The sequence below is a fragment of the Malaya genurostris genome, chromosome 3 (genome assembly GCF_030247185.1).
Source record: "Malaya genurostris strain Urasoe2022 chromosome 3, Malgen_1.1, whole genome shotgun sequence".
Taxonomy (NCBI): Eukaryota; Metazoa; Arthropoda; class Insecta; order Diptera; family Culicidae; genus Malaya; species Malaya genurostris.
Window position 1 is genome coordinate 255,183,104 of NC_080572.1, and position 26,053 is coordinate 255,209,156.

Below are 26,053 nucleotides of genomic sequence, written 5' to 3' on the forward strand. Positions count from 1 at the left end.
ATTATCATCTTCTTTCTCAGTTTAAGTTTAAGTTTTATAAGTTTTTATTTAGACCCGGTTTTAACCTAATTTTGGTCTTATCGCCGGGTGTATTCTTTCTCAGTTATTCTTGGAACTGAAAGTTGTTGGGACGAAAGCGTAAAATGTGAAGAAATCTTTGGAAATAACTATAACGTATTCCGGCATGATCGTAACTTAGTGCTATCTTTGATACAACAAAATTAAAACAAATAAACACACAGAATTTGAAGATGCTTAAACCAAAGCAATAATATCGGGAGAAAAACATATTGCTGCCTCTGTGTATTTTCTCCCTGAACCACTTTCGAGGAAGTACCGGAATACCATGAAACGAATTTCGAAGAAGCAAAGCGTAGACTAAGTACATTAAACTGGCAAAATATATTGAGTATAGAAGCTCGACATTTGCAATGACCTGAAAATAGCAATCAACTCGGCACACAAAGAATATGAGGCGAAATCAAGGAGCATCCAAAAACTATGTATCAGCAATGTCAAAACAAAACTAAAGAATAACATCCTTCCTTACCAAATGCACCTAGATGGAACCCTCGGAAATAATAGCACTGAAATTTGCAATTTATTTGGTATTTTTTCCAAGAAATAGATAAATCATATGTCGATACGGACTTGCGCTTTCTAATGACATCTGTATCAATCAATTATCAAAGCAAGAAATATTCACTGCAGGCCAGCCAAAACGCTGCAAAGGACCTGACAGAATAGCACCAATATTTTGAAACAATTAGCAACTAAACCCACAACACCATTACACCATTCCTTCAACTTATCTCTAAGAACAGGAATATTTCCAGAAACCGTACCGATCTTTAAATCAGACTCAAAATCAGACATTGCCATTATCTCTTGCATTCCAGAATTGTTTCAATAAGTTAAAAATTAAAACCCCAAAACAATATGGCTTTTACAAAGGTCGTTCTACTTCAACAAATCTCTTGGATTTTATTAATTTCACTTTGAAAGCTATGGACAATGGAAATTATGTAGAAACTTTATATATTGACTTAAGCTTTCAGCAGAATTGACATACCATAATTACTATTAAAAATAAACATTTGGCATTGAACAAAAATTTTTGGAATTGCTTGAAGCATATCTCATAAAACGTACGCTACAAAAATTGTACGCTATCAAACCACATACTCCAAATCAATAAATGCCACTTCAGATGTACCCCAAGGCTCACATTTGGCTCTCTTCTTTTATTCTTGTACGAAAACGACATTTACTTCTTACTCAAACGTCTAAAAGTCATAATTCATAATCATAATAATTCTTACACAATAAAATTATTGTATACTTCTGTCAGGCCAATTTTAGAATACTGCAGCATGTAGAATATATGAGTTTTAATAATAATAAAAAAAATCGTTTTAAATGTTATACTTAGTATTAAATTCCGAAAGTCCCAATTAACGATTGTGATTCCCCAGATGATATCATCCTTCATTCTTGTTGGTTTAAATTTCGCTGGGTTTCGTATTCTAAGAAGAAAAAGAAGACATGCATCGCGAGCATATAAATTCGTGCGTGATTCGCCGGCAGCTCAATATTAAACATTAGTATGTAAAACAAGAGTAACTAAAACACCTATTATTAATAACGAATCGTATGAACAACAAAGATGAAAGGCCAAAGGGTCAAAACACTTGTACTGTAAAATGTTGATGTAATACACAAAAATAAGATTAATAAACAGATATTTATGCATGCCGGCAGCTCATTCTTGCGACTACTTTCAAGATGGACGGATCGGACCAAACTGAGGACACTGCAAGCAAGCAGCCTCAATGGATGCGGTTAGCCAAGAATGGCTCTTCGAAGGATGCAACGAAGCGCGTGAGACTGACTAAGGATAGTCCCCGGAGGGTTGCGAGCGAGCAACCTCATCGAGTGCGGCCACTTACGGATGTCAGCAGTGAGATTATCACAGCGACTACTGTTCCAGCCGAGCAGCGTGATGGCGTGCCTGCCGATCAGCAAACTGCCCTACAACATCGATTCTCGACACAGCATAGTATGGAATCCATGTACACGACATAGTACACGAAGCACGCATCAAATCGGTCCAAAATCAATTTCTACTGTATGCTCTTCGTAGACTAAACTGGACTACATTTCCACTTCCATCATATAAGGCGCGTTGTATGCTCAAAAAATTAGAAACATTCGAAGAACGCCGCAAAGATACAATGCTTTATTTTATCAACGACATTATTTCTCAACGAGTACAATCCGAATCACAACTTTTACAACTAAGATTTTTTGCTTCTAGTCGCCATCTTGGAAGTCGTTCAAATAATCGGAAAAAAATAGACAAAAAAAATTACAAATTTGACCAAAAAAAGACAAATTATTCAAATGCGCCTTTACAACGAAAACTACCAGAAAATCTATCTATGTCCAGGAAACAATTAAAAGAAAAATTGAAACCAAGTCGTAGAAATAATGAATAGCAGATAAGAAACCATTGTGACTTTTTTTCTGTAGTCTACATTTGTTTGACGAAGCAATAAATAAAGAGGCGAAACAAAAAAACGTAAATAAATTTCTAAACTAACCTCAAAACTACTTCAATCGGTAGTCATTGTAAGTTGACGAAAAAAAAACCAAACCGATTTCGGCTATCCTGGTTCCCGGTTCCCGATTTTCGATTAACGACGGGATGTACTAAAAAATGACGCAATATTCCACTCGCACAGAATTGTACACTCTCCGAATGTAATTTACACTCGGTTACCAAGTGCCGCTGTATCTATTAATATGTATCAATTATTCATCAAGCAGATATGTGCTTCGGTGATTCGGTCGACTAGTAGATGTCTACATCTGTGTCGAGTATGCCTCGGTAGACATGGTAGAAAGCCATGTAGGTCGCAGGCGCGCTGCAATATTGCAGGATGCCAGTTGCGACACAATCCTCTACTCCATGGGGCATTGGTCTCTATTATTGCTGAGCCATCGGATAAAGTTAGACGAGACGCAGATGCTGTAATATCGCTCCATAATGTACAAGGCGCCGTGCTTCTTCGTATTCTTCCTGTGACGCTACACTATCGAGGAAAATCTGTTAATACTCATGCCTTTATAGACGAAGGATCATCTGTTACTCTAGTGGAGAAGAAATTGGCTGACATACTAGAAGCAGAAGGTGTCAAACGATCGCTGTGCCTCTCGTGGACAGGGAATGTTACCCGAGTAGAGGAGGACTCTCAACAAATCACACTGGAGATCTCTAGTGAGGAGAATAGTTATCGGTACAAAATCGATGACGTCAAAACCGTCCGGTCGTTAGCTCTTCCCCAGCAAACGCTGCGATACGACGATCTATCTCTTCGGTATGATCATATACGTAATTTACCGATCAAAAGTTTCGAGAACGTTACTCCTGGTATACTCATTGGTGTAAAGCACGCTCATCTGACTGCGACGACACACGTCCGCGAGGGTCAACAAGGAGAACCCGTTGCAGCAAAAACCCGTTTAGGTTGGGCAGTGTACGGTCCCGTGCTAGGTCGAGCAAAGCCAACCAGTTTTAGTCTTCACATTTGCGATTGTTCGTCGGATAGTACGCTGCATGATTTGGTCAAGCAATATTTCACCATCGAAAGTGTCGGTGTATCAGTCAATCAAGGACCAGATTCGGAAGCAGACAAGCGGGCTAAACTTATGTTGGAAGTAACAACCAAACGTGTGGAAGGCGGCTTCGAAACCGGTTTACTATGGCGCCATGACTATGTCGAATTTCCTGACAACTACAACATGGCAGCACGTAGATTGGAGTGTTTTGAGAGGCGTTTGAAATCAAACCCGAATATAGCAACAAATATTCATCGTCAAATGGAGGAGTATCGATACAAAGGCTACATGCATGAAGCAACGGATGAAGAATTGCAGACTGCTGACCTGCGCAGGGTATGGTACCTACCGATCGGTGTGGTATTGCACCCGAAAAAGCCAAATAAGTTTCGCTTAGTCTGGGACGCGGCTGCCAAAGTGGATGGCGTTTCGCTAAATTCGATGCTGCTCAAAGGACCGGATTTAACGGCATCTCTACCCGTCGTCCTTGCTGGGTTTCGCGAGCGAAAGGTGGCAATTGGAGGAGACATATGTGAAATGTTTCACCAAATAAAAATAAGGAAACAGGATTAGAACTCTCAAAGATTTTTGTGGCGAGACAACCCAGAACAACAACCACGGGTGTTTATTATGGATGTGGCCACGTTCGGGTCGACATGCTCCCCATGCTCCGCGCAGTTTATAAAAAACCGTAATGCGGAACAATATGCTCAACAGTATCCACGTGCAGCGGATGCCATTCGAAACCGGCACTACGTCGACGACTACCTCGATAGCTTCGACACAGAAGAGGAAGCAATCAAAGTGGCCAAGGAGGTAGCTCTCATACATCGAAGAGGTGGTTTTAATATGCGTAGTTGGTTGTCCAATTCTTCGGAGGTTCTGCGACGGGTCGGGGAATCTACTCTTCAACCCGAGAAGCATATCGATTGGGACAAAAGCAGCTGGATTGAGAGAGTACTTGGTATGTCGTGGGATCCTAAACATGACGTATTCCTATACTCCAGTAGCGTGAATGTGGAAGTTACCACTACCACGAAGAGGGGAATCTTACGGTGTGTGATGAGTCAGTACGATCCCCTTGGATTGCTGTCACACTTTTTGGTTCACGGTCGGATTATTATCCAGGATATATGGCGGTCAAAAACCGGGTGGGATGAGGAGATAAACGGTGACATTTTGAATCGTTGGAGAGCGTGGACGAGCCATTTCAACAATCTTCAGCAAGTACGGATCAACCGCTCGTACTTTCCTGGTACAAAAACGTCAGATTTAGTGAATCTGCAGTTGCATGTATTCGTGGACGCCAGCGAATGCGCATATGCTTGTGTTGCATATTTTCGTGCCGTGGTAGCCGATGAAATCAAAGTGGCGCTGGTATCAGCGAAAGCAAAAGTATCACCCTTAAAGTCGTTATCCATTCCGAGGTTAGAACTCCAAGCCGCTCTACTAGGAGCGAGGTTACTGAAAACCATCATCGAAACACACTCACTACCGGTATCTCAAAAATTCATCTGGACGGATTCCAAAACAGTTCTGGCGTGGATCTTTTCTGATCATCGTTGCTACCGACAATTTGTTGCCTGCAGAGTGGGTGAAATCCTTTCTATAACTGATTCGAGTGAGTGGCGATGGATACCAACCAAGGTCAACGTTGCGGACTTAGCGACAAAATGGGGACGAGGTCCAGAACTTTTCATGAGTAGCAGCTGGTTTGCTGGTCCTGAGTTTCTGAAACACTCCTTTACGCAGTGGCCGAAGATGATCGCCGAACAGTTTTCAACTATCGAGGAACTTCGGCCATGTTATTCTCATTGTGTGAAACCGCTAGATGGATTTATTGCATGGGAACGCTTTTTCCAAGTGGGAGCGCCTCCATCGAATGACAGCGTATGTCGGTCGATTCGTGTCGAACAGCAGAAATTTTAGTCGTCTATCGAAAGAAGTAGGTTATCTTACAAGTGACGAGCTGTCAACGGCCGAAAATGTTCTTTGGCGTGTAGTTCAGAGTATGGTTTATCCCGACGAAGTATCCCTACTCAAAAGGTTTCAGGAAACGACAACTGAATGTAAGCTTAAGAGTGCACTGAGCGGTTCTAGTAAACTTTATAACATGTCTCCATTTTTGGATAAACACGGAGTTATCAGAATGGAAGGACGAATTGGAGAGACCGTTTTTATGTCTCACGATGCCAGAAATCCAATTATTCTTCCCAAAGAGCACCGCCTTACCTTTCTTTTGGTTGATTGGTACCACAGAATTTACTTACATGCAAACACAAACACCGTCGTAAACGAAATTAAGCAAAGGTTCAGAATTCCCCAACTACGAGCTCTTGTCCGGCGAGTATCCAAGTCTTGTATGCAATGCAAAGTCAAAAAGGCAAAACCGTTGCCGCCGAAGATGGCTCCTTTACTGAGTGCTAGATTGAGTCCGTATACTCGTCCATTCTCATTCGTCGGCTTAGACTATTTTGGACCAATAGCTGTTAAGGTCGGTAGAAGTCTAGTGAAACGGTGGATAGCGTTATTCACGTGCTTGACGGTCCGCGCCATTCATCTGGAAGTTGTGCACTCTTTGTCCACAGAGTCTTGCAAGATGGCTATACGGCGCTTCCTTGTCCGTCGTGGATCCCCCCTGGAAATATACAGTGACAATGGCACTAATTTTATAGGCGCTAGTCGCGAACTTCAGGAACAGTTTCAGGTGATGAACCAGACACTAGCCGAGCTGTTTACCAATATCAATACAAAGTGGTTCTTCAATCCCCCATCAACCCCACACATGGGTGGATCGTGGGAGAGACTCGTTCGCTCAGTCAAAACGGCATTCGCGACTATGTGTACAACGAAACATCCAAACGAGGAAACTCTTGCTACAATATTGGTTGAGGCTGAAGGAATAGTTAACTCCAGGCCGCTGACATTTGTTCCTCTTGACGCGGATGACCAGGAAGCTCTTACTCCGAATCATTTTCTGCTGTCAAGCTCAAGCGGGGTGATTCAAAAGCAGCAAAATACTATCGAACCAAAGGAAGCGCTGAAGACTAACTGGAAGCTCGCTAGACATTTGGTGGATCAGTTCTGGCACCGTTGGGTGAAGGAATACCTCCCTACCATCACTAAGCGCACGAAGTGGTTTGATAATACTAAACCACTGGAGCCAGGCGATTTGGTCGTAGTCGTAGACGAGACTGTCCGAAATGGGTGGATACGTGGACGCGTTCTTTCGGTTGTTAGAAGCAAAGATGGTCAAGTTCGCCAAGCTTTGGTGAAGATCGCCTCGGGAGTTATACGCAGACCAGCTACGAAGATTGCCGTATTAGAAGTCAACAAAGATGATAATGCCTGTTCCACTGCGGAACAGAATTATGGGTCGGGGGATGTAGGGGCCAACGACGTCACTGTATCGTAGATCTGACATCACTCCCAACTGCCTGCTTATGCCATAGATCTGATATCACTTCCAACTACCGGTTCCCTTTTTCACTTTATTCATTGTAAACGATCATGACCCTTATCGCACACAAGTGATAGAAAATCACATATTAGATTGTTAAACACACGAATTGTTTTAATCGAATTTCTTATTTGTTGGGTCAGGTGAACCTAGTAGGAATATTAAATGTAAGTTAAATTTGTAATCAAACTTGTTTAAACTGAATATACTCGCATTACAGCTTTGAAGCTACAGTCATCAAAATCGACTTGGCTAACGAGAATTCCGAAAGATCCCAACAATGTGCTTTGTGACCTAATGCTTCTTGGTTCAAGTCGCGCTGTTACTATCGATCTTTCATTTGTTGTTTCATTCGAATTCAAGCTATGTAATTTTTTTTTTAATAACTATTTATTGGAATATGAGTTAAAATTAAATTATTAAGATTTAAATTGGGTGTTCAGCCACAAGTGGTGACTTTTCAGCCCTATTATATATATGATTTGGTTATTACCATGAGGACATTATTTGCTTCCGCAATTCTGAGATTTTTGTGTAGGGAAAATTCTAAAAAGCTATGTAATTCTAATTTTGTGCATTATAAGATGTAAAATAACAAGACTCTTTTGAGCTGTATATAACTCCAAAACTACAAAGATCAGTCCCAGCTATTACTGTTTATTCTCAATCAAATAGATCAAACAATCGTAATATTATTTTATTTTTAATGTGTAATTGAACGAGATTACATCGATTAAGAATAAAAAAAAATTTCTTGGAATTTCCCTAGGCAGACACAGCACAAAAAATCAAGTAAATCTGTACATCTCAATAGATGTACTATTTTTATGTAATCGCAATCGATCTAAAATTACAACCTAAAAGAGATAAAAATTTGCCATGTCAGCTATTTTCCAGCTAATTCATCCGAATTAGACATCAAAGTAGACATATAGATGTGATATCAAGTCATCATTTCCAAAAATACGGCCTGCTTTGATTTACGTCATGTGTAATTTTCCATTTTTTTATGTCGTTTTCGCTTTATTCTAACTGACCCAGGGTGGTTTCATCAAACAAACACTTTGAACGAAACTGTGTTGGTTTCACACTTAGCAACGGGAATCTGAACAAACCTGATATAAAAATCAAATTCGAAACTTACTCGATTTCCAGTTCTACAATGTTGAAACAAACGGTTTGACAGCAGTTAGGGTGGACAGTGGGTTAGGTTTGGCATCAAGCGAAAACGACATTAGAGTGTGTACATACTGATCTTTTGTAAAGAAAATCGATACTCATAGACGTCAGATTGTCAGCTGACTTACATGACTTTGTAATATCTCATTGTGAGTGAGGGGATTGACAACTGATGCGACGGTGACTAAGGCCTTTAGTGTGGTGACAAAAGTGAAGCCAAATGCTAACGTTTTTAGTTTCCTCCCCAATGTGCGCTTTATTTTTAGACTTTGATTTTTCATTCTAGAGATTTATATCGAATATTGGTTTTTTTAATACAACGTGAAAAGCATATAAATCGAGTGCGAAAAATGATGTGAAAGAACTCCAAAATTTTAAGAATGAAGTTATCTGCACATTCCACAAAACCATAGGGTGTTGGTTAGACTTCACCATGATTCACTGAATCACTGATTTAGTGTTTCCGTATAGTGAGGTCTCTAGGTTTGCTTGCTTTATGAATATATGTTACTGCTAGGAGTGTGCCATTGCCCATTGTTAGCGTTTCATTTTCGTTTGAATGTTTTCTCTTGAATTGTATGTATGTCATTGCCAAGGAGCCGGCATAATGAAACAAACATGACGGTTTAGATAATAGTATACTTTTATCAAACTTTAACCGATCCAATTCAGAAAATTAACTTATATTTCAGTCGTTTTGTAATCGCGGGCTTCTCCGTGTGGTGGTCCAGGAGGACTCCGAACATAATTCGCATCGATATCTTATAAGTGGCTGGATTGATCTTTGCAAAAATTCTTAGAAAAAATATTTTATCTCATGAATTGAGATTGACATTTATCTGCGTTTGAGTTCTTAATGGATCATTGGATTATAATTTTAACTCATTTATTTTTATTGTTGTACTGTTTTGCAAGAAGTGTTGTTCAACTTAAAGAAGTTTTAAGCGGTAATTTGCTTTCATTTTTCTTAAACTTATGATTTTTATGGGAAAAACTCAAACGTTTCGAGGATGTTAATATGATTAAGTTCGACGTTAGGTTAAGAAGTTTTGACCCTTGGATTGTCCCATGGCCGTTTAGTTACGCCTGTCTGACGATCCTACTGGGCCTACTGAACGATCAATGATGAACCCGAGTTCGTTTATAACGTCCGAATAAAAAAACCTAATGAATCTAATTTTATTCGCAAAGAGAATCCGATTCGTAGTTTAAATATAAAATTGTTGTCATATAACGATAACTTTGTTTGTTTTTAAGCCAAAATTACATAACGACATCAAATAGTGAACTAACTGTATATGAGACAATAAAAAAAAGTAATCCATTTTCATAGTACACAGATCAACAAAACGTAAGTTCGTTTTACGTGTGTAAAAGGGGGGTACAGGCTAAAACACTTCATTCGAACCATTTTAAACCCACAATATATGTATATTATTTTGCACCGAGCAATTAATTGCATTTAATATTTATTTATGAGAATCGATATGAAACAAAATGGCTGTGGAAATTAACTTTCAATGTAAACTTTTCTTTCGGAGCAGCCTAGATAGCCGTGTACTGTCGATTGCGGTTCCCAACTACGGTATAACCCGTCCCGGCGGTATAAGTCCACCAAACTGGTAAGCCGTGTGTCATCCGGTGGAATTATTTTAACTAAGAATTGTTCCACTGCAGTGATAATAGACAAGTTAGAATTTTATTTAAAATAACATAAAAAATTGCTCTATTTCATTGAATTGAAATGATAGCAGCATAGTACGTTCGAGAAAGTTGTGTAGTTTTTAAAGATGAACAACTTTGTATAATATGAAAAATTCATATAAATTGAAAATATATATGTTTTCTTACAAAAATTGGTTTTTGGACACCCTTTTCAGAAAATACATTATATCATGAATTACACACAAGTTACGGAAATAGTACCTTCAGCAAATTTGTTTGAAATAACTTTCTGCACAACTTTGTCGAAGTAACTTAGCCCTTAGGTTGGCCCTGAGCTAAAATAATATTTTTATCTCACTATTAGGGAGATTAATAACATAAATAAAATTTGTCAAAAGATGGCGTCTATCATTCTAAGCAACTTTTCTGTAGATACTGTACCTCAAAAGCTACGATCCTATGAGTTATTATATCGTTTCCTTACCCAATGGGGTGAGGATTTTCAGTCAAAGGGGTTCATCGATCTTCCTGGAGTTAATGAACCCTTGTTGTTTTGACCTAAAAAGGTTTTAGCAGATTGTTTGGCATCTCTATGGAGTACTGAATTGACTTCTGAGGGGCTAGAAGATTGATAGTACCTATTATCTTTCTCCGGACAGTACACAGATGTGTGGAATTCGGCGGAAAAAATCTTAACCAAAAACAGATTCACTGGCTTCCATGTTGTAAAAGGCGACAATTGTAGTAGTTTCTTTTTTCCTTCAGTTTTTTCAACGTTTCACATCTGATTACTTTTCATTCAACAAACAGTTTTCTTTTAAAAATATTTTCTCATCATTTTTCGACAATATGATTCTTATAAATTTACGGCTAGCTTTGAAGAAAATATAAATATATATTGAATGATAAAAATCAACTATTGCAAAGATCCGTTAATATAACAATGTTATTAACAGAGATAACATAGATCGGTATATTGAATAAATAGTAGGATAATGATTGTTTGTTTGATAAATTATTATTTTTTTCTCGATAGCAGGCTGCCCAGATCAACCGATATAACCAATTAATCATTTTTCGCGGTAAATAATATAGTGAAAATAATAAACAATCAAGACGCGCTGTCTGTTAACCTTTGTTTGATGATTTAAAATGATTTGATAGGATTTATAGAACATGTCACTACAATGAGTCAACTATTTTGTCTAAATGCTATTCACTATTATTCACGTTTATTTTGTAGCAGGCAATTCCGCTTAGAAAAAAATTAGTGAAGTTTTTATTCGTTACACGATTGTGAATCCAAACTTCCCTAGATTGCAGTATCGGATATTGTTGAAACATTCACTCATGAAGTCTGAGAGTTTAGTGCGCAGTAGTATATACGGCCTCAAGTAACAACTAATGTTGGACTGACATCCCTTCCCAGTCCTTAGTCGATCTACGTTCAGACCTGGCCAGCACGGGTACTGGCCTTTATAAAATCTTTAAATTCTTTCGGGGATTGGAACTTTTATTGAATGTGCATTTTAACACCTGCAGATCGTTCAGCATCCGTTTGAAAGTGGGGTACAGAACGATTCGATTCTGTTTGTTTTGTACTGTTTTCCCACCTCCATCAACTACACAATTCTTCTCAATGCTTCTATTATCCTTCAGGATTAATTCAATGAGTCAATTTGTTCTGATTCCTGATACGTATACTATTTTGCACCGAACAATTATTTGCATTTAACACATTCTTAAATTGGATTACCGATCTCAGCTGTTCAAACCTCGGTAGTTGAATTTTTTTCAGTAAAAATAACATTTCATCATGGCGCTACCTTAAGGTGAAAGGTGGTGTCAACAAATGTTTATATGTGCTGATATATCAGTAGAATGAGAATGCTCACTAGTTCGACTGTTCTAAGCTAGTCAAAAGATGAAAATCCGAGGCTAGGCCGGGATAAACTCTAATAAAACCGGGACTAAATAAACAGATATATAATAATGATAATAATAACTGAGAGTAAATAAGGAAACATACCATACAATACAATAAAGTTAAACAACAAATTGTTAATATAGCGAAAGAAGTGTTGACTCTATCTTTCAATTCGAAACAAAAACGGACTATAGTCACATGATTTAGCGGCTCCTCACAGAATCTATATACGTTTTACACCGATTTCGCCTCTGGGCACAAAAAAAAAACGCGACGCTCGGGTGACGCCAAAATAGTAGCGAAAAGAATGCTAGAGGTTGCCAACATTATTTGAAAACCGCGATCTTTGGCCCGTTTCGACTCGATTAGTTTGGCGGGGCCTTTTCCTAGAGACGGCAGTCACATATTTAAAACATCTGACTGTCAAGTTCGAGGGAACTCCGACATCGTGTTGGCTGATGATCTGACGAGGTTTGGTCGAGTCTATACAAAACAACAACAAATTGCAAAATTTTTGGTTTTACTTATTTTTATTCTTTATTGTTATTTTTATTTGCTCGTTCTGCTTCGGGACACTCAGTGGATACGAACAAAATGTTCGTTTTGATGTGCCAGGGAATGACCAAATGTTTAGTTTTAGTTTTAGTCTAGTTACGTAGAAACTTTTTTAAAAATTATACATATAATCGAACTCATTTATGCTAATGAAATAGTTTCAAATAAATAAGGAAAATTAGTTAATTTATAGTCTACCGTTTATTCCATACACTACGGAAGATTTGAGAGTAGATCGTAATTATGTTCGAATCATTAGCATCAATGACTAAAGTCATTCAACCTTGCTCCTTGGTTGCTGCCAAACTATTTTCCGGTAATACTCGTTCAATTAATTATACATTTTAGTAATTCTTTCGAGCGCTAGAAGAGCAGCGGACTTCTTCCACGACGTCGTTACACTATGACTAATTGAAGCCGTTTAGACATCGGGGTGAGGCGTAGTCGATTAGTCATTAGTGCAATGTTCGGTGCTGCAGGTGGTGAGAATATTGTACAGCGGCTTTCGAGCATGCCATTTGGCGTCAGCGTTGCCGGGCTTGGTGGTGATGATGACGTTTATGAGACAAAGACAGAAGCGGACAGTTTTTCACAACAGTCAGACTTAAAATTCGTAACGAAATTTCAGAATCAAGTTCATTGAAAAACCGAGACAGTTTTTTGCGAGACTTGAAAAAGTTGGTACTTATCCATTTTTTCTTTTATTTTTCTACACCCTGCATGTGGTTTAATACTGAGTTCGACCACTTCAATGAAGTTCATTTCCTACGGGATTTTTTTCTAGTGAAGCATGAGATGTTCGTTTATACGCTCTAGGAACATTGGTATATTGCCAAAACAAAAAAAAAAGAGAAAGATCCCTATACCAGAGCTACATCTGTTTTTAACGAACCAGTACCGAACAACAAAATTCATTCAGTCGCCGTTGGCATATACGATTAGTTTACTTTAATTTGGCATAGCTGTCGAAAACGAGATATCTTTTTGAAGCAGCTGCTTATGTGACGTTTGTTAATCTAGTAGTGATGAAATTCCTAAACGTGAGTTTCCTTTTCTTCGGTTCCGAGAAGGGAATCAGTAAGTTTTACGAAAGTAGCCCGTGAAGTATTTTGGTTATCTGATGCGCAATAATGCCTGATTTGATCAAAGTATCAAAACCGGTAACGGGTATTATTATTGAACCTAATCAATTACTACGTAATGTATTATCATATTTTTAAAATCGCAAATACAGGAATCCACGTATAAATTGAATTGGAAAATCAATCACTATTAGGTATCAAACAAGAAAAACAGATTGCCTAAAAATTACCATTGAGACCGGACTCGACTCCATAGCTTTTTCTTATCTTATTCTCGTATTATATTCAACTACCCTGCATGTTTGAGACGTCTTAACAAGACTACATTTAAAAAAAAACAACTCTACGTTTTTAAAATAACTAAACAAAACTAAAATAAATCATCAATCGTTATTGATTTGTTTATTTTCCGTTTATAAGAACTGCACTCGAAAAAAAATGAAAAACTTTTTTATGTGTATGGCATTATTTATTGGATGGGTAAAAAGTAATGAAATTTAGGGAAAAATTAGTTTAGAGTGTAACGTGTACATGAGCTTAATTCCGTTACAATCTGTCAAGTGGTTATCGAGATGGCTTCCAAGCAAGAAGCCCTTCAACAAAACGATGTGTGGAAAATACAGGCTTGGTGAACCTTGAAACAGTTGGGAATTGTCAATTCTATCGTGTCCAGTTTGGTAAAATCGATAAGGGAGACCCAGACGACCCAGTGATGAGCTTGCTGCGGATCATAAGCGAAGAAATGCAGCACTGTGAACGCAAGAAAGATGAGAGATCACTACAAGCTCTATTTGAAACTTCTGATTCGGGACAAATCTAAAACGGTCAATTTGTCCTTCTGGTTCGTCCAACAAGCAAGGGTTCAATTTGAATTGCTCTGCACTGACGAGTATAAGACGAAACGAAAATATAGTGAAATTGTTTTTGTGCCAGCTAATCTAAAAACATTCGTAAAATTTCAAGTTTATAAACAATAGGCACCAACAGGTAATCCGCTCTCCCCGTTTTTATGCGAATTGTTTATGGTAAATCTTGAAGAACTTTTGAAAAACCAGGGATTATCACCTAATCGCTGGTGGAGATACGTTGATGATATACCTTATGATCAAAAAAGAACCGGAATTTTCATTTTAAAATTCCCGCGCTTGTCCAATCGGTAAACTTTTATTCTCTCAACGTTGGCAATACTTTTATACACATTCTGTCAAATTTTGACGCATATCGTACGATTAGTTTTTGTTTGACGTCTATACAAAGAAGTTGAAAAATTTTCGTGTGGCAATTTTTATAATGGATGAAAACTTAGAACAACGTGCGTGCATCAAATTTTGTGTTGCAAATGGATTTAAGTGTTCCGAAACGTTGAAAATGTTAGAAAAGGCCTTTGGTGAATCGTGTCTAGGAAAAACACAGGCATACGAGTGGTATAAACGCTTCAAAGGTGGTCGTACAAGCTTGGATCATGATGAGATCCCTGGCCGCCCAACAACATCTGTTACTGAAGAAAACATTGAATCGGCGAAGCAAATCGTGTTGCAAAATCGTTCTGTACCGATTAGAGAGATTGTTGTGTTGTTGGGCATCTCTTATGGATCAGTCGAACACACTTTAATTGATGTTTTGGGTTTGAAACGCGTCGCTTCTCGGCTGGCTCGCCGGCTCACACAGCGTTGGTTGTGTCGCAGTTTTTGGCCAAAAACTGAACCAAAAACATCAACCAAGCACCGTACTCTCCAGATATGGCCCCGTGTGACTTTTTCCTCTTCCCCAGACTCAAATTGCCATAGCGGGGAACGCGTTTTGAGACCATAGAGACGTTTTTTAATAAAATTCCGGTTCTTTTTTGATCATAAGGTATTCTGTATCATCAAACGCAATGATTTATCAACAACGAAAAAAAAAGAAAGACAACAGATCGCGTCATACCAAATACTTCTAATCATTCCCATCAACACAAAATGCCAGCTTTCCACCATATGATTCACAGAATGCTGACCTTACCCCTTAAGAGAGATGCTGCAATAAAGTAGAAAAACTTTATTTTCGAAATTGGAAAACTCGATGGATATCCGGAGCGTTCAATCCAAATAATCCTCGACAAAAAATTAAGATTGTTGAAAAAACAATCACTTACAACTCTGCCTATCCCATCGGAAAATTTAAAAAGAATATCGGTGGACTTCAATCCAAACATTGCACATCCTTTTAAATCAAAACTAAATAAATTTGGTTTGGATTTAGTACCTAGCAGCATGAACTGAAAAATTTACTAGGTTCTACAAAAGATCCTGCGGATAATTTGAAAAAATCTGGGGTATACAAAATCTCGTGTTCTCATTGTGATAAAATATATATTGGACAAACAAAGAGAACTCTAGACATCCGTTTCAAAGAGCACGTCGCTGAAATAGCGAAAGCATCTAAAGAATTAGAGAAAGGACTACCACATCATTTCAAGTCAAAAGTAGCTGAACATGCCTTTTCTGAAGATCATGAACTCACTACCAACGACATAAAAATCATAAGACAAATTTCCAACCCATGGAAATTAGACACAGCTGAAAGTTAAGAAATCTTCAAAAATAACTCCATTTCTTTATTGAATCGTGACCAAGGAAATAAGCCCTCCTGGCTAATCAAGCTATTACCGACACATAAGATACAAATAGATTTAGGTAATACTTAATCTCTTAATATCCCACTTCTTCAGTTTGTTGCCCTCCGCTGACAATCAAACTACCGTCCTACCCGTCTGTTACTACCTGTTTCTTCCCGTTTTTACCCGCTGACAATAAGACATTTCGTATAAAAGGAGCAGCATTACAGCATTCTTTCAAACAAACTCATAAAACCGATACACTGAAGAAGGATGTAAATAACATTCCGAAATACGCGTATCTGTATTGTAACGTTTGTTATGCTTCATTAAAGTATAGTGACTTTGTGAAAGTGTAATAACGTGACAGTGGAATTAAATGGTACATAAATAGTGCAACTATTGAATATACAGTGTATTCCGCTAACAGCTCCAGGTAAAAATAGTGAAGTTTATGATAAAAAATATATACATTGGAACACTAGAACCTGCATTTACAGATCAAAAGCAATAAATTTACTGGGAACGTGTGTGGCGTGATGGGTTAGTCTATGCCTTTCACGCAGCCCACCTGGGTTCGATCTCCAACCCCGTACATAGGGTCATAAAACTTTTCTGTCCCGAAGAGGCAAATGACTTTAGGTTTAAAACCTCTATAGTTGAAACAAAAAAAATTTGCTCAAAATGATCTTTCCCCTCCACGTAACCGTTCTTGAGATATTTTGAAATGTAGATTAAAGTGTTCAGGTTTTGGTGGAGTTGTATTGTAAAAAATTGTGCATAAGAAAGGGCACTTTAAAATATTACGCAGGAATTGGAAAATTACTTGAAAATTTTAAATTAAAAAATGGCGTCTCTATTTTTTTGTAATTTTTCAAGAAGTATTTGGTGTTAGTTTTTTTAGTGCGCTTCTCAAAACAAAGAAGTTTCAGCTGAAACATTTTACACCATGTCTCTGGGCATCTCATATCTTCTCAAATTTTTTAAGCAAAATTGTTATTCAAACAATAAAATATTCTTCTATCTGTCAAGTGTAATTAATTTGCTCATTATGAACTATCTCCTAGAAGTAACCGTTCTTGAGATATGCAGACATGAGATTCAAAGTACTCATATTTTTGTTGGATTACGCAACTTTAGCAAAAAAGCAAAGGTCTTGCATTACATTCCTTTCGTAGAATTTGGACTTTCTGTTTCAACAGACTTCGCGTACACAATCATTGCATGCCTAGTACTGCGATCATTCTGACACTAGGAATTCTTCCAGGTCGAAACTCGGACATACGACAAGCGGCTTGGAGGACCTGCGCCCTATGTAGTGAGCCGCCAACCCTAAGGCTAAGTGCTCATGACGATTGGTCTTCGACTCTGCATTGCATTAGCAGTTTATGTTGAATTGCTAATGCCACCTCGCCACCAGCCGTAATGCCGTACCTCTGCTTCCGTATAAGACGTCAGTGAAGGCACCTAAAACCAAAATAAGTTAAAAATTCAAATAGAATTTACTTAACGTCTGCTATGCGATTTATGTTGAACCAAGAGATGGCATAAGTAATTCAACATAAATTTATAATGCACTGATGTGTCGAACCGTAAAAAAATGTACTCATTCTTTTGATGAGGTGTGCCACTATTTGAAAAATTGGGTCAGTTTTCTCTCAAAACTGAGTAACTGAGCTTTTTATTATTTGAGTCAAGACAATCGAATACAGGCAAATGCTTTATAAAGTCTACGCTCTTAAATGTTCATTTCCAATGAATTCATGCATTCGAGCCATTATTCCGCTCTAGATAGGGTAAGGGCTCCTCATTTCATCTCAGCTCCAATTTCCAATTTTCCTTCACCTCATAACTTTGAACATTAATCATATATTTAAACGTACCTGAACTGTGGAACGTTTTAAAACATTCATTCTAGGTTTTGCCACACTTTCCAATTGAAAAAAATAGTTTAAAACCCTTCAACGATCGCTTTTATCCATTTAAAAAAAACTCACTCTTTGATTTAGGAACCACTTTCATTTGAAGTTTTACAATTCATCATGTATCTGTATATTTCGTCTCAAATCATGATCACTATTTCACATAATTACACAACTATTCAATGTTGGATGACTTCATAGTTATTAATGTTCACTTTCCACTTGTTTATTCAACGATTAAAGACTTCTGAAATTACCTGATAAGCAATAAAAGTAATGAAAAATATGAGATTAAAAAAATTGCACTTAATTCACTTGATTGCGCTTTGTTTTCATCTCATTTCATATCGCAAGATTGCCAAGTTTTCTTATAATGTTAAATAAACAAAATTATTTTTTCTTCTTATCTTAATTTAATATCATCAACAAGTATTTTTTGGTATCCGTGACATTAGTTTAATTATATCATTGATATTTATATATAAATAAAACTGTTCGGATTCTTACATCATTAATCAAATAACCATTGTGGCAAATCTAATAGCACTGGTTTATTTCCGCTATAGGTACGTCACCATAACACTGTTAAATGTGTGTGTTTCATCGGCTGTGCACAGAGATGCCAGATATTTTCATAGAAAATATGTATCTGCTCTATCTGTTTTCACTAATAAAATGAATCAAATTCAAATCAAATTCAAATTGGTTTTAAATTTAAATATAAATGTTTATCAGTGTTCATCATCAAACCTTTGCACAAAAGATTTCCATTTTAAAATGTGATTTTCCGTTGATTAATAAACTTTTAAAGAAGTACTGCAATCAAATACTAATAGATACTCAGAGAGAAAAGTCTAACGTTTTACTTCTCACTTTTTGTGAACCTTTATAATCTGTATTAAATTTAGAAAATCTGTAATCTGATTTAACGAACGCGAACGCAAAAATCTATACAATACAGATAAATCTGTCTGAATGGCATCTCTGATTCTGCATTTTGTTTTAAGAAGGGCTAATGCCTAAATAGTAACAATTCTTTTTTTGTTTTTTTTAAGTTCTCCAAATTAACTGCAGAGTAAAATTTTAAATTTGAAACGAAAGGTAATAAAAACGATCCAAAAAATTTTAAGCGTCGAAATGATTCCTAACTGTTTTTTTAAATATCGTGTGTTATGTCATAGTTGGCATTAGGCCCGTTTTAACAAAAATTCTGACATTTTGAACCAGAGAGTGTAATAGTGCAATATTTTGGCTTTGATTGCTGTCGCCTTTGCTAATTTATGGGATGAATAAGGGACCAACGAGAGGATGAATATAAAACCTTTGAGATGAAATTAGGAGCACAGTAGTGAACATATCAGAAGTGTTTTTAGCTGATTTTTTAATTATTATTTTAACTTCCAAGGAATGTGAATCAATACCCAATGTAGAGCAAGGCGAATTAAGCAGAAATATGAAAAAAATCGTAGTGATTTTGGTGGCTGAATCAGGTTTTTAAGGTAACGTCCTTACAAATGAGATGAAATAGGGAGCCCTTACCATAGATAATTTCCTCCATTCAATCATTTCGATCCGACGGGAAGATACTAGCGAAACCCGTCGCCTGCGATAAAAAATTGAATCTCGTCGGGAGCAGATGCATTTTTGAATCGGATTGTTTGTGAATTTCATTGATTGCTTAACGAACCTTACCAGAGTTTCTCAAACTAGGATAAGGTTCTGGCAAATGCCCAAATTCTTTCTGAAAAGAGCTATCAGAATTCAGGAATCATCACATCGATAGAGCCTTCAGTTTGACTCCGATGAATTAAAATGTATTCCTTGTCAGATTATCAGTTACTGGTTGAAGTAATTGGGCAAAACAAACTTGACATCTTCCCGTGTCCAGGCTCCTGCCAGGCCACTCGATTCGGTTGCTTGATGATACGAAATAACTTATAACTCACGTACGGTTTCTCTGAACAGTACTGTCTTTGGAACCGTTTTTTTATATCTACAAACTGCACCGAAGAGTTTTCTTTGATAACAACTTAAAAACACCCAGCTCAATTGTCCATGTAAAATTGAGAATCAAGCTTATTCAATCACCTTGAAATCTGACTTGTGATCGGAAAGAGTGTTGTAACCTTCGACATTTGGAAATTCGTCGCAAAGTGTCCAAGGTACTTTTAGGTCATTTCATACTTTCGATATCATCAATCATTCGAAAATTAGACATTTGCTCGTGTTTTATATTTTCGTAATGATCTCATCAAATCTTAGACAGCTGTATCGATTTTGCTGCTACTACCGATTCGTGGTTATGATCAAGCGAATAAATAACTTAATTTTGAAGCAAAAAGAAAAAAACGCCAAGCCACCTCTGGAAGTATGACTAACCAAGCGTTCCGTTATTAATTTATTTGACACGCCCAAAGATGACAAAGTAGACACCAGAACTGAAGCACGTGGTGTCAAAATAAACAAGCAAATGTTGATGCTGACTAGGAGAACACCAGGCCAATAATAAATTTTGATTCCAAAAAGCGGTTTTTTTTGGTCAAGAAAATTGTTCGAGGAACCATGCATGAATTCAAACGACTCAGATGCATTTCATTGGGTATCGTAAAATGTTGTTTATGGCCAAAATCCATTCCAAAAGGCAGTTTGTTTTATTTCGAATATCGGCGACACAATTTCTCCTCTTAATTGCAGTCGTTTCTTCATCAGTTCACGCCATCGAGGTACCACGAGTGGTGGTTATGTTTTGTTTATTTATTATTTCAATAATAGTACCTTGCCGTCAGTCAATAAAGATAATATTCATAATAATAACAATAATATCAAATGAATCCTTGGGCATGATGTCATCACTGTCACTTTGCGCGGAACATGTAGAAGTTGAAAATGGCTAGAATTGAATAGTATAACGAGTGTTGATTTGGATGGGTATTTTATCAATTAAAAATATTATTGGATGTCATATTCATAGAAAATGCATTGTAAAAAAATTGATGAGTGAAGTTATTTTAGGTTGAATTATTCGATTTCGAAACTTAGTACATTGTTGGGGTGAAAGCTATAATGCAAATAAACTACACGGATAAAAATTTGCACGATCGATTCATATGTAAATATCCTTCAATTTAATATGTTTTTTCATTTCAATACATAACCAAAGCGATTTGTTTTAAGATTTTATGTGTAAATTCACTAAGATGCAAGACTAGATTATTTTCCACTTAGCTTAGATTTTTTTTAAATAAATATTTTTTTGAAATATGAAGTAAAATTAAATTATTAAGATTTAAATTGGGTGTTCAGCCACAAGTGGTGACTTTTCAGCCCTATTTAACTTAGATGTGTTTTTTCTCTAGATGTGATGTATTGAACTACATTTGTAAACACTGAATCGAATATATTTTAATGAATATCATGTGACCATCAATGTCAACTTTCCCTCTCTGAGCAGCCTAGATAGCCGTGTAGTGTCGGTAGCGGTTTCCCAACTGGCTAAGAATAACGCTACGGTCCACCTGTACCGATGGTATAAGTCCACCAAACAGGTAAGCCGTGTGGCATCCGGCGGAATTATTTTTTACCAAGAATTGATCCACTGGTTTCCTGTTCCATGTCGTAAAAGGCCACAAAAATAGGAACTCCTAAGTCAAGGTGTATTTCCGTACCGATGGCTGAATGGCTGCAGGAGGTTAAACATTGCAGTCGTGAACGGAATATCTTGGGTTTTTCCCTTACTGGATACACGCAATGCTTAGCAATCAACTTCTTTGATCATCGCTTCGGCAGGCCAGAGATTAGAAAGCTGAGTGTCTGTGGGTGTCCTCAAGGTGGTGTACTATCCCCACTTTTATGGAACCTAGTCGCTGATAGTTTGTTAAGGAAACTTAATAACCTTGGATTTCCGACTTATGGTTTTGCCGACGATTATCATATATTGATGACCGGTATAAGCATTAACACTCTCTTTGATTTAATGTAGCAAGCCCTGCGATCTGTTGAACAATGGTGTTGTCAGGTTGGATTATCTGTAAATCCGGGCAAAACATCAATGGTGCTTTTCACTCATCGTAGGATAATTACAGGAGCTCGTCCGTTGCAGTTCTTTGGTTCAGAGGTCACTGTGGTCGATCAAGTTAAATACGTCGGGGTTATTCTTGACTCAAAACTGAATTGGTCTGCTCACATTGACTTCAGGATTGAAGGAGCTTGCATGGCTTTCGGCCAATGCAGACGAGCTTTTAGAAAATCATGGGGACTCAAACCCAGATATATTCATTGGATCTACACAACTATCGTTAGACCAATTTTAGCATATGGTTGTCTTGTATGGTGGCAGAAAGGAGAAGTCGCGACAGTTCAGTCGAAGCTAAATCATCTCCAAAGGATGGTCCTAATGGCGATGACAGGAGCATTCACGACAACTCCTAATGCTGCTCTAGAGGCGCTACTGTGTATTAAACCACTACATGTGTTCCTAAAACAAGAAGCATTATCTTGTGCATACCGTCTTACTGGCGCAGCTTGCAAACTTGCGCTCAGACAAAAGCATTTCTACCAGATTTAAATCTGAAAATGTCAAAGTGTCTACTGCATTTCTCCAAGTATCATTGCAGTATTCTGGTCAGAGCTCTGACTGGACAATGCAAACTCAATTATCACATGGCTACTATTCAACGTGCTGAGTATTATTCGTGTGATTTGTGTGAATGCGATTATGGTACTTCATTATCATCTGATATGTAACTGTCCCGCATTGACGCAGCTACGTATCCGGGTTTTTGGTTCTCCATACATGGTTGAGTCTGTGTATGCGGAGCTAAAATTGAAGGATATTCTCTCGTTTCTCACCCAATGTGATAAGGAGCTATAGTCAGAAGGGTTCATCGTTCTTCCTGGAGTGAATGAATCCCTTCTGTATTCACCTTAAATAGGGTTTAGCAGATTGTTTGGCATCCTTTGGGGGGTACCGAATTTACTTCTGCTCGTACATACTGCGAGTCGTTCTGCATTCTGCTTTTGTAAGATCTCTAAATTCTCTCGGGGGTTGGAGGTTTTATTAACAGCAGACTTTTCGGGACCTCGTAGAGGTTCAGAATTTCCTTCTGCTTCCACTAAATGTGATCCTCAGCAGATTGTTCAGCATCCCTTAGGGGTGCAGAATTTACTTCTGCTTTTATGTGTTTTTGTGTCGTCAATTTTTCCCAACCTCCTAGTCCAACCCTTACCATTTCCTTTCAATCCTTCCCTCTTATATATCGGGAAAATGATGCTAAAAACAAATTGATGGCAAGGCACAAATCTCCAAATATCAAGGGGAACGTGCCATTTGAGCCAATTTGTTCTGATTCCTGATTCCATATGTAAATATCCTTCAATTTAATATGTTTTTTCATTTCAATACATAACCAAAGCGATTTGTTTTAAGATTTTATGTGTAAATTCACTAAGATGCAAGACTAGATTATTTTCCACTTAGCTTAGATTTTTTTTAAATAAATATTTTTTTGAAATATGAAGTAAAATTAAATTATTAAGATTTAAATTGGGTGTTCAGCCACAAGTGGTGACTTTTCAGCCCTATTTAACTTAGATGTGTTTTTTCTCTAGATGTGATGTATTGAACTACATTTGTAAACACTGAATCGAATATATTTTAATGAATATCATGTGTTCTACACGTTGTAATAGTTCAAATGCTTTGCTTATGTGTAAGAAGCCGGAGTGTAATGGTAATGTTATAGAAATGTACTCGGCACAAAAAGCGTCTCCCAATGACAAATGGGTGTCTTAATGCTTTTAAGATGTATGTTACCTGCGCGTTTCACTCAGTTCTCCCAATAGCGCTATCAGTGTCTCACTCTCAGCACAATGAAAAATCTAGGTTGACTTGATTTATGGAGATATTATTTATTTTTTAGTTGGTGGCTGTTATCATAAATCAAGAAAACCGAGAATGTACCCAGACACTGACAGCGCTATAGTGAAAAATGGGCGTATTTTGCCCAATATTTTCAGTGCTTGTGTGAAATGTGCAAACATTTTATACATACATCTTAGGAGTATTTTCACACCCCTTGTTTACCAGATTGCGTTTTCAGTGTCACTAATAGTTCTATTACATAACTATTACACTCGAGTCTCTAGGTTAATTTGGTTTAGGCTGTTATGGTCTATAGGGGAGTGTCGGTGTCATTTGGCCTACTCATTCTGTTAATTTAATAATAAGACATCTTAAAACCAAAAATGTACATTCTAGTCGCAAACTTGAGGTTATTACTACAATGGGCAAAAACTAGTAAGACTTTTGAATTATATTTCGCGCGGAAACCATATTTGTCGAAATATTTTTCTTCTAGGTTGGTATGACCGTCACCTAAAAATATTCATTAGTGTTCAGTATACGTCTGTCTTTCTGAAGTATTAAAAGTGCAATCAGCGATTTTTACAATGAGTGAAATGATTCAACAAAGAAGTTCCATTAAATTTTGTGTGCGGAATCAAATTTCTGGTGCCGAAACGTTCAGAATGAATATGAGATTAATTTCAATAACTTGCTTGTCAAACTCGTCTCGAAAATACTAATTGTATAGGGTTCTGAAAGAATATCCACATGTTTTTGTGTGTGTATGCAAAAAAAAATGTGCACTCGATTTTCTCGGAGATCGCTGGACCGATTTTCACAAACGTAGATTCAAATGAAAAGTGGGTGCTATTGAATTGTACCCAGAGCGGACTTCCGGTTCGGGAGTAATGGGATAAAATGTGCAAAATAATGAAGAAAAATTGCACTCGATTTTCTCAGAGACCGCTCAACCGATTTTCTTGAACTAAGATTCAAATTAAAGGCCTTGTAGTCCCATAGGTTGCTATTGAATTCATCTGAATCCGACTTCCGGTTCGGGAGTTGCAGATTAAAATCTGCAAAATGATCAACAAACGTGCAATCGTTTTTCTCAGAGACCGTTCATCCAATTTTCACAAGCGTAGGTTCCAATGAAAGGTCTTAGGAGCCCATATAATCCTATCAAATTTCATCCGAATACGACTTCCGGTTCCGGAAATACAGACTGATGGGTATGAAAATTTCATTTTCAGGAACGTGTTTTTATACATGACACGCAAAATTCAATCAAACACATTCGAATAGCCGTATACTTCTTGAGTTGGACAGATTTGGTTAGTTGACGACCTAATACATTGGTTTTGGGTATACCGGATCTTCGTTGCAGATTCCGGAAGTATCGAAAAAAGCGATCGGAAATCACGCCAATTTCTTAGAAACGGCTTTCATAATCTTAGATTCGAATGAAAAGTCTCTTGGGGTCATAGCCTGTTATTATTGAATTTTATCCAGATCGATCTTTTGGCTCGGGTGTAATGGGGTAAAATGTGCAAAAAACTGAAGAAAAAGTGCACTCGATTTTCTCAGAGACCGCTCAAACGATTTTTTTCTACTAAGATTCGAATTAAAGGCCTTATAGTCCCAAGGATTGCTATTGAATTTCAACTGTATTCTACTTCCGGTTCGGGAGTTACGGGATAAAATGTACTAAATGAACAAAAAACGTGTAATCGATTTTTTCAGAGACCGCTCATCCAGTTTTTACAAGCATAGGTTCAAATGAAACGTTTTACAAATTTCATCCGGATACGACCTTCGGTTCCGGAATTATAGACTGATAGGTTTAAAAATTCCGACTTCCGGTTCCTGAGTACTAGTAGAGTTTGTACGTCATGTTAGTTGGTGGTCATATGAACCGACTTCGATTACACTGGTTCTCAGGTTCCGGTGCCGGAAGTGCATGTAATAGTGAACCCACTTCGTTTTCTTAAGGATGACCTACGCGAGCAAAGCACTGTTTAATTCTGTATGTTATACGGGTAGAATTCCGATTCTAGGAATGAGCAAAACGAGTCATGATTTGGGGAAAATAATATATTTTCATGTTATGATAATACACCATGATTAAAATTTCTCGGATCATGATCCATTCGGACTGATTTCGATGAAATTTAAACGTAACGCACTTGATGTTGTTGGGTATA

General features: G+C 37.4%; 1 protein-coding gene across 4 annotated transcripts in view; it reads right to left on the reverse strand.

Annotated features, from left to right (window-relative positions):
- LOC131439446 (myosin light chain kinase, smooth muscle-like) overlaps window positions 1-26,053 on the reverse strand; it is a 60,770-nt gene that overhangs the window by 29,659 nt on the left and 5,058 nt on the right. The window contains exon 2 of one of the 4 annotated variants that reach the window (XM_058610447.1): window positions 17,520-17,552. The exons of the other annotated variants lie outside the window; for them this stretch is intronic. Coding sequence (XP_058466430.1) covers window positions 17,520-17,552 — 33 coding nt within the window. The remainder of the gene's footprint in view (window positions 1-17,519; window positions 17,553-26,053) is intronic. 4 annotated transcript variants of the gene reach the window in all.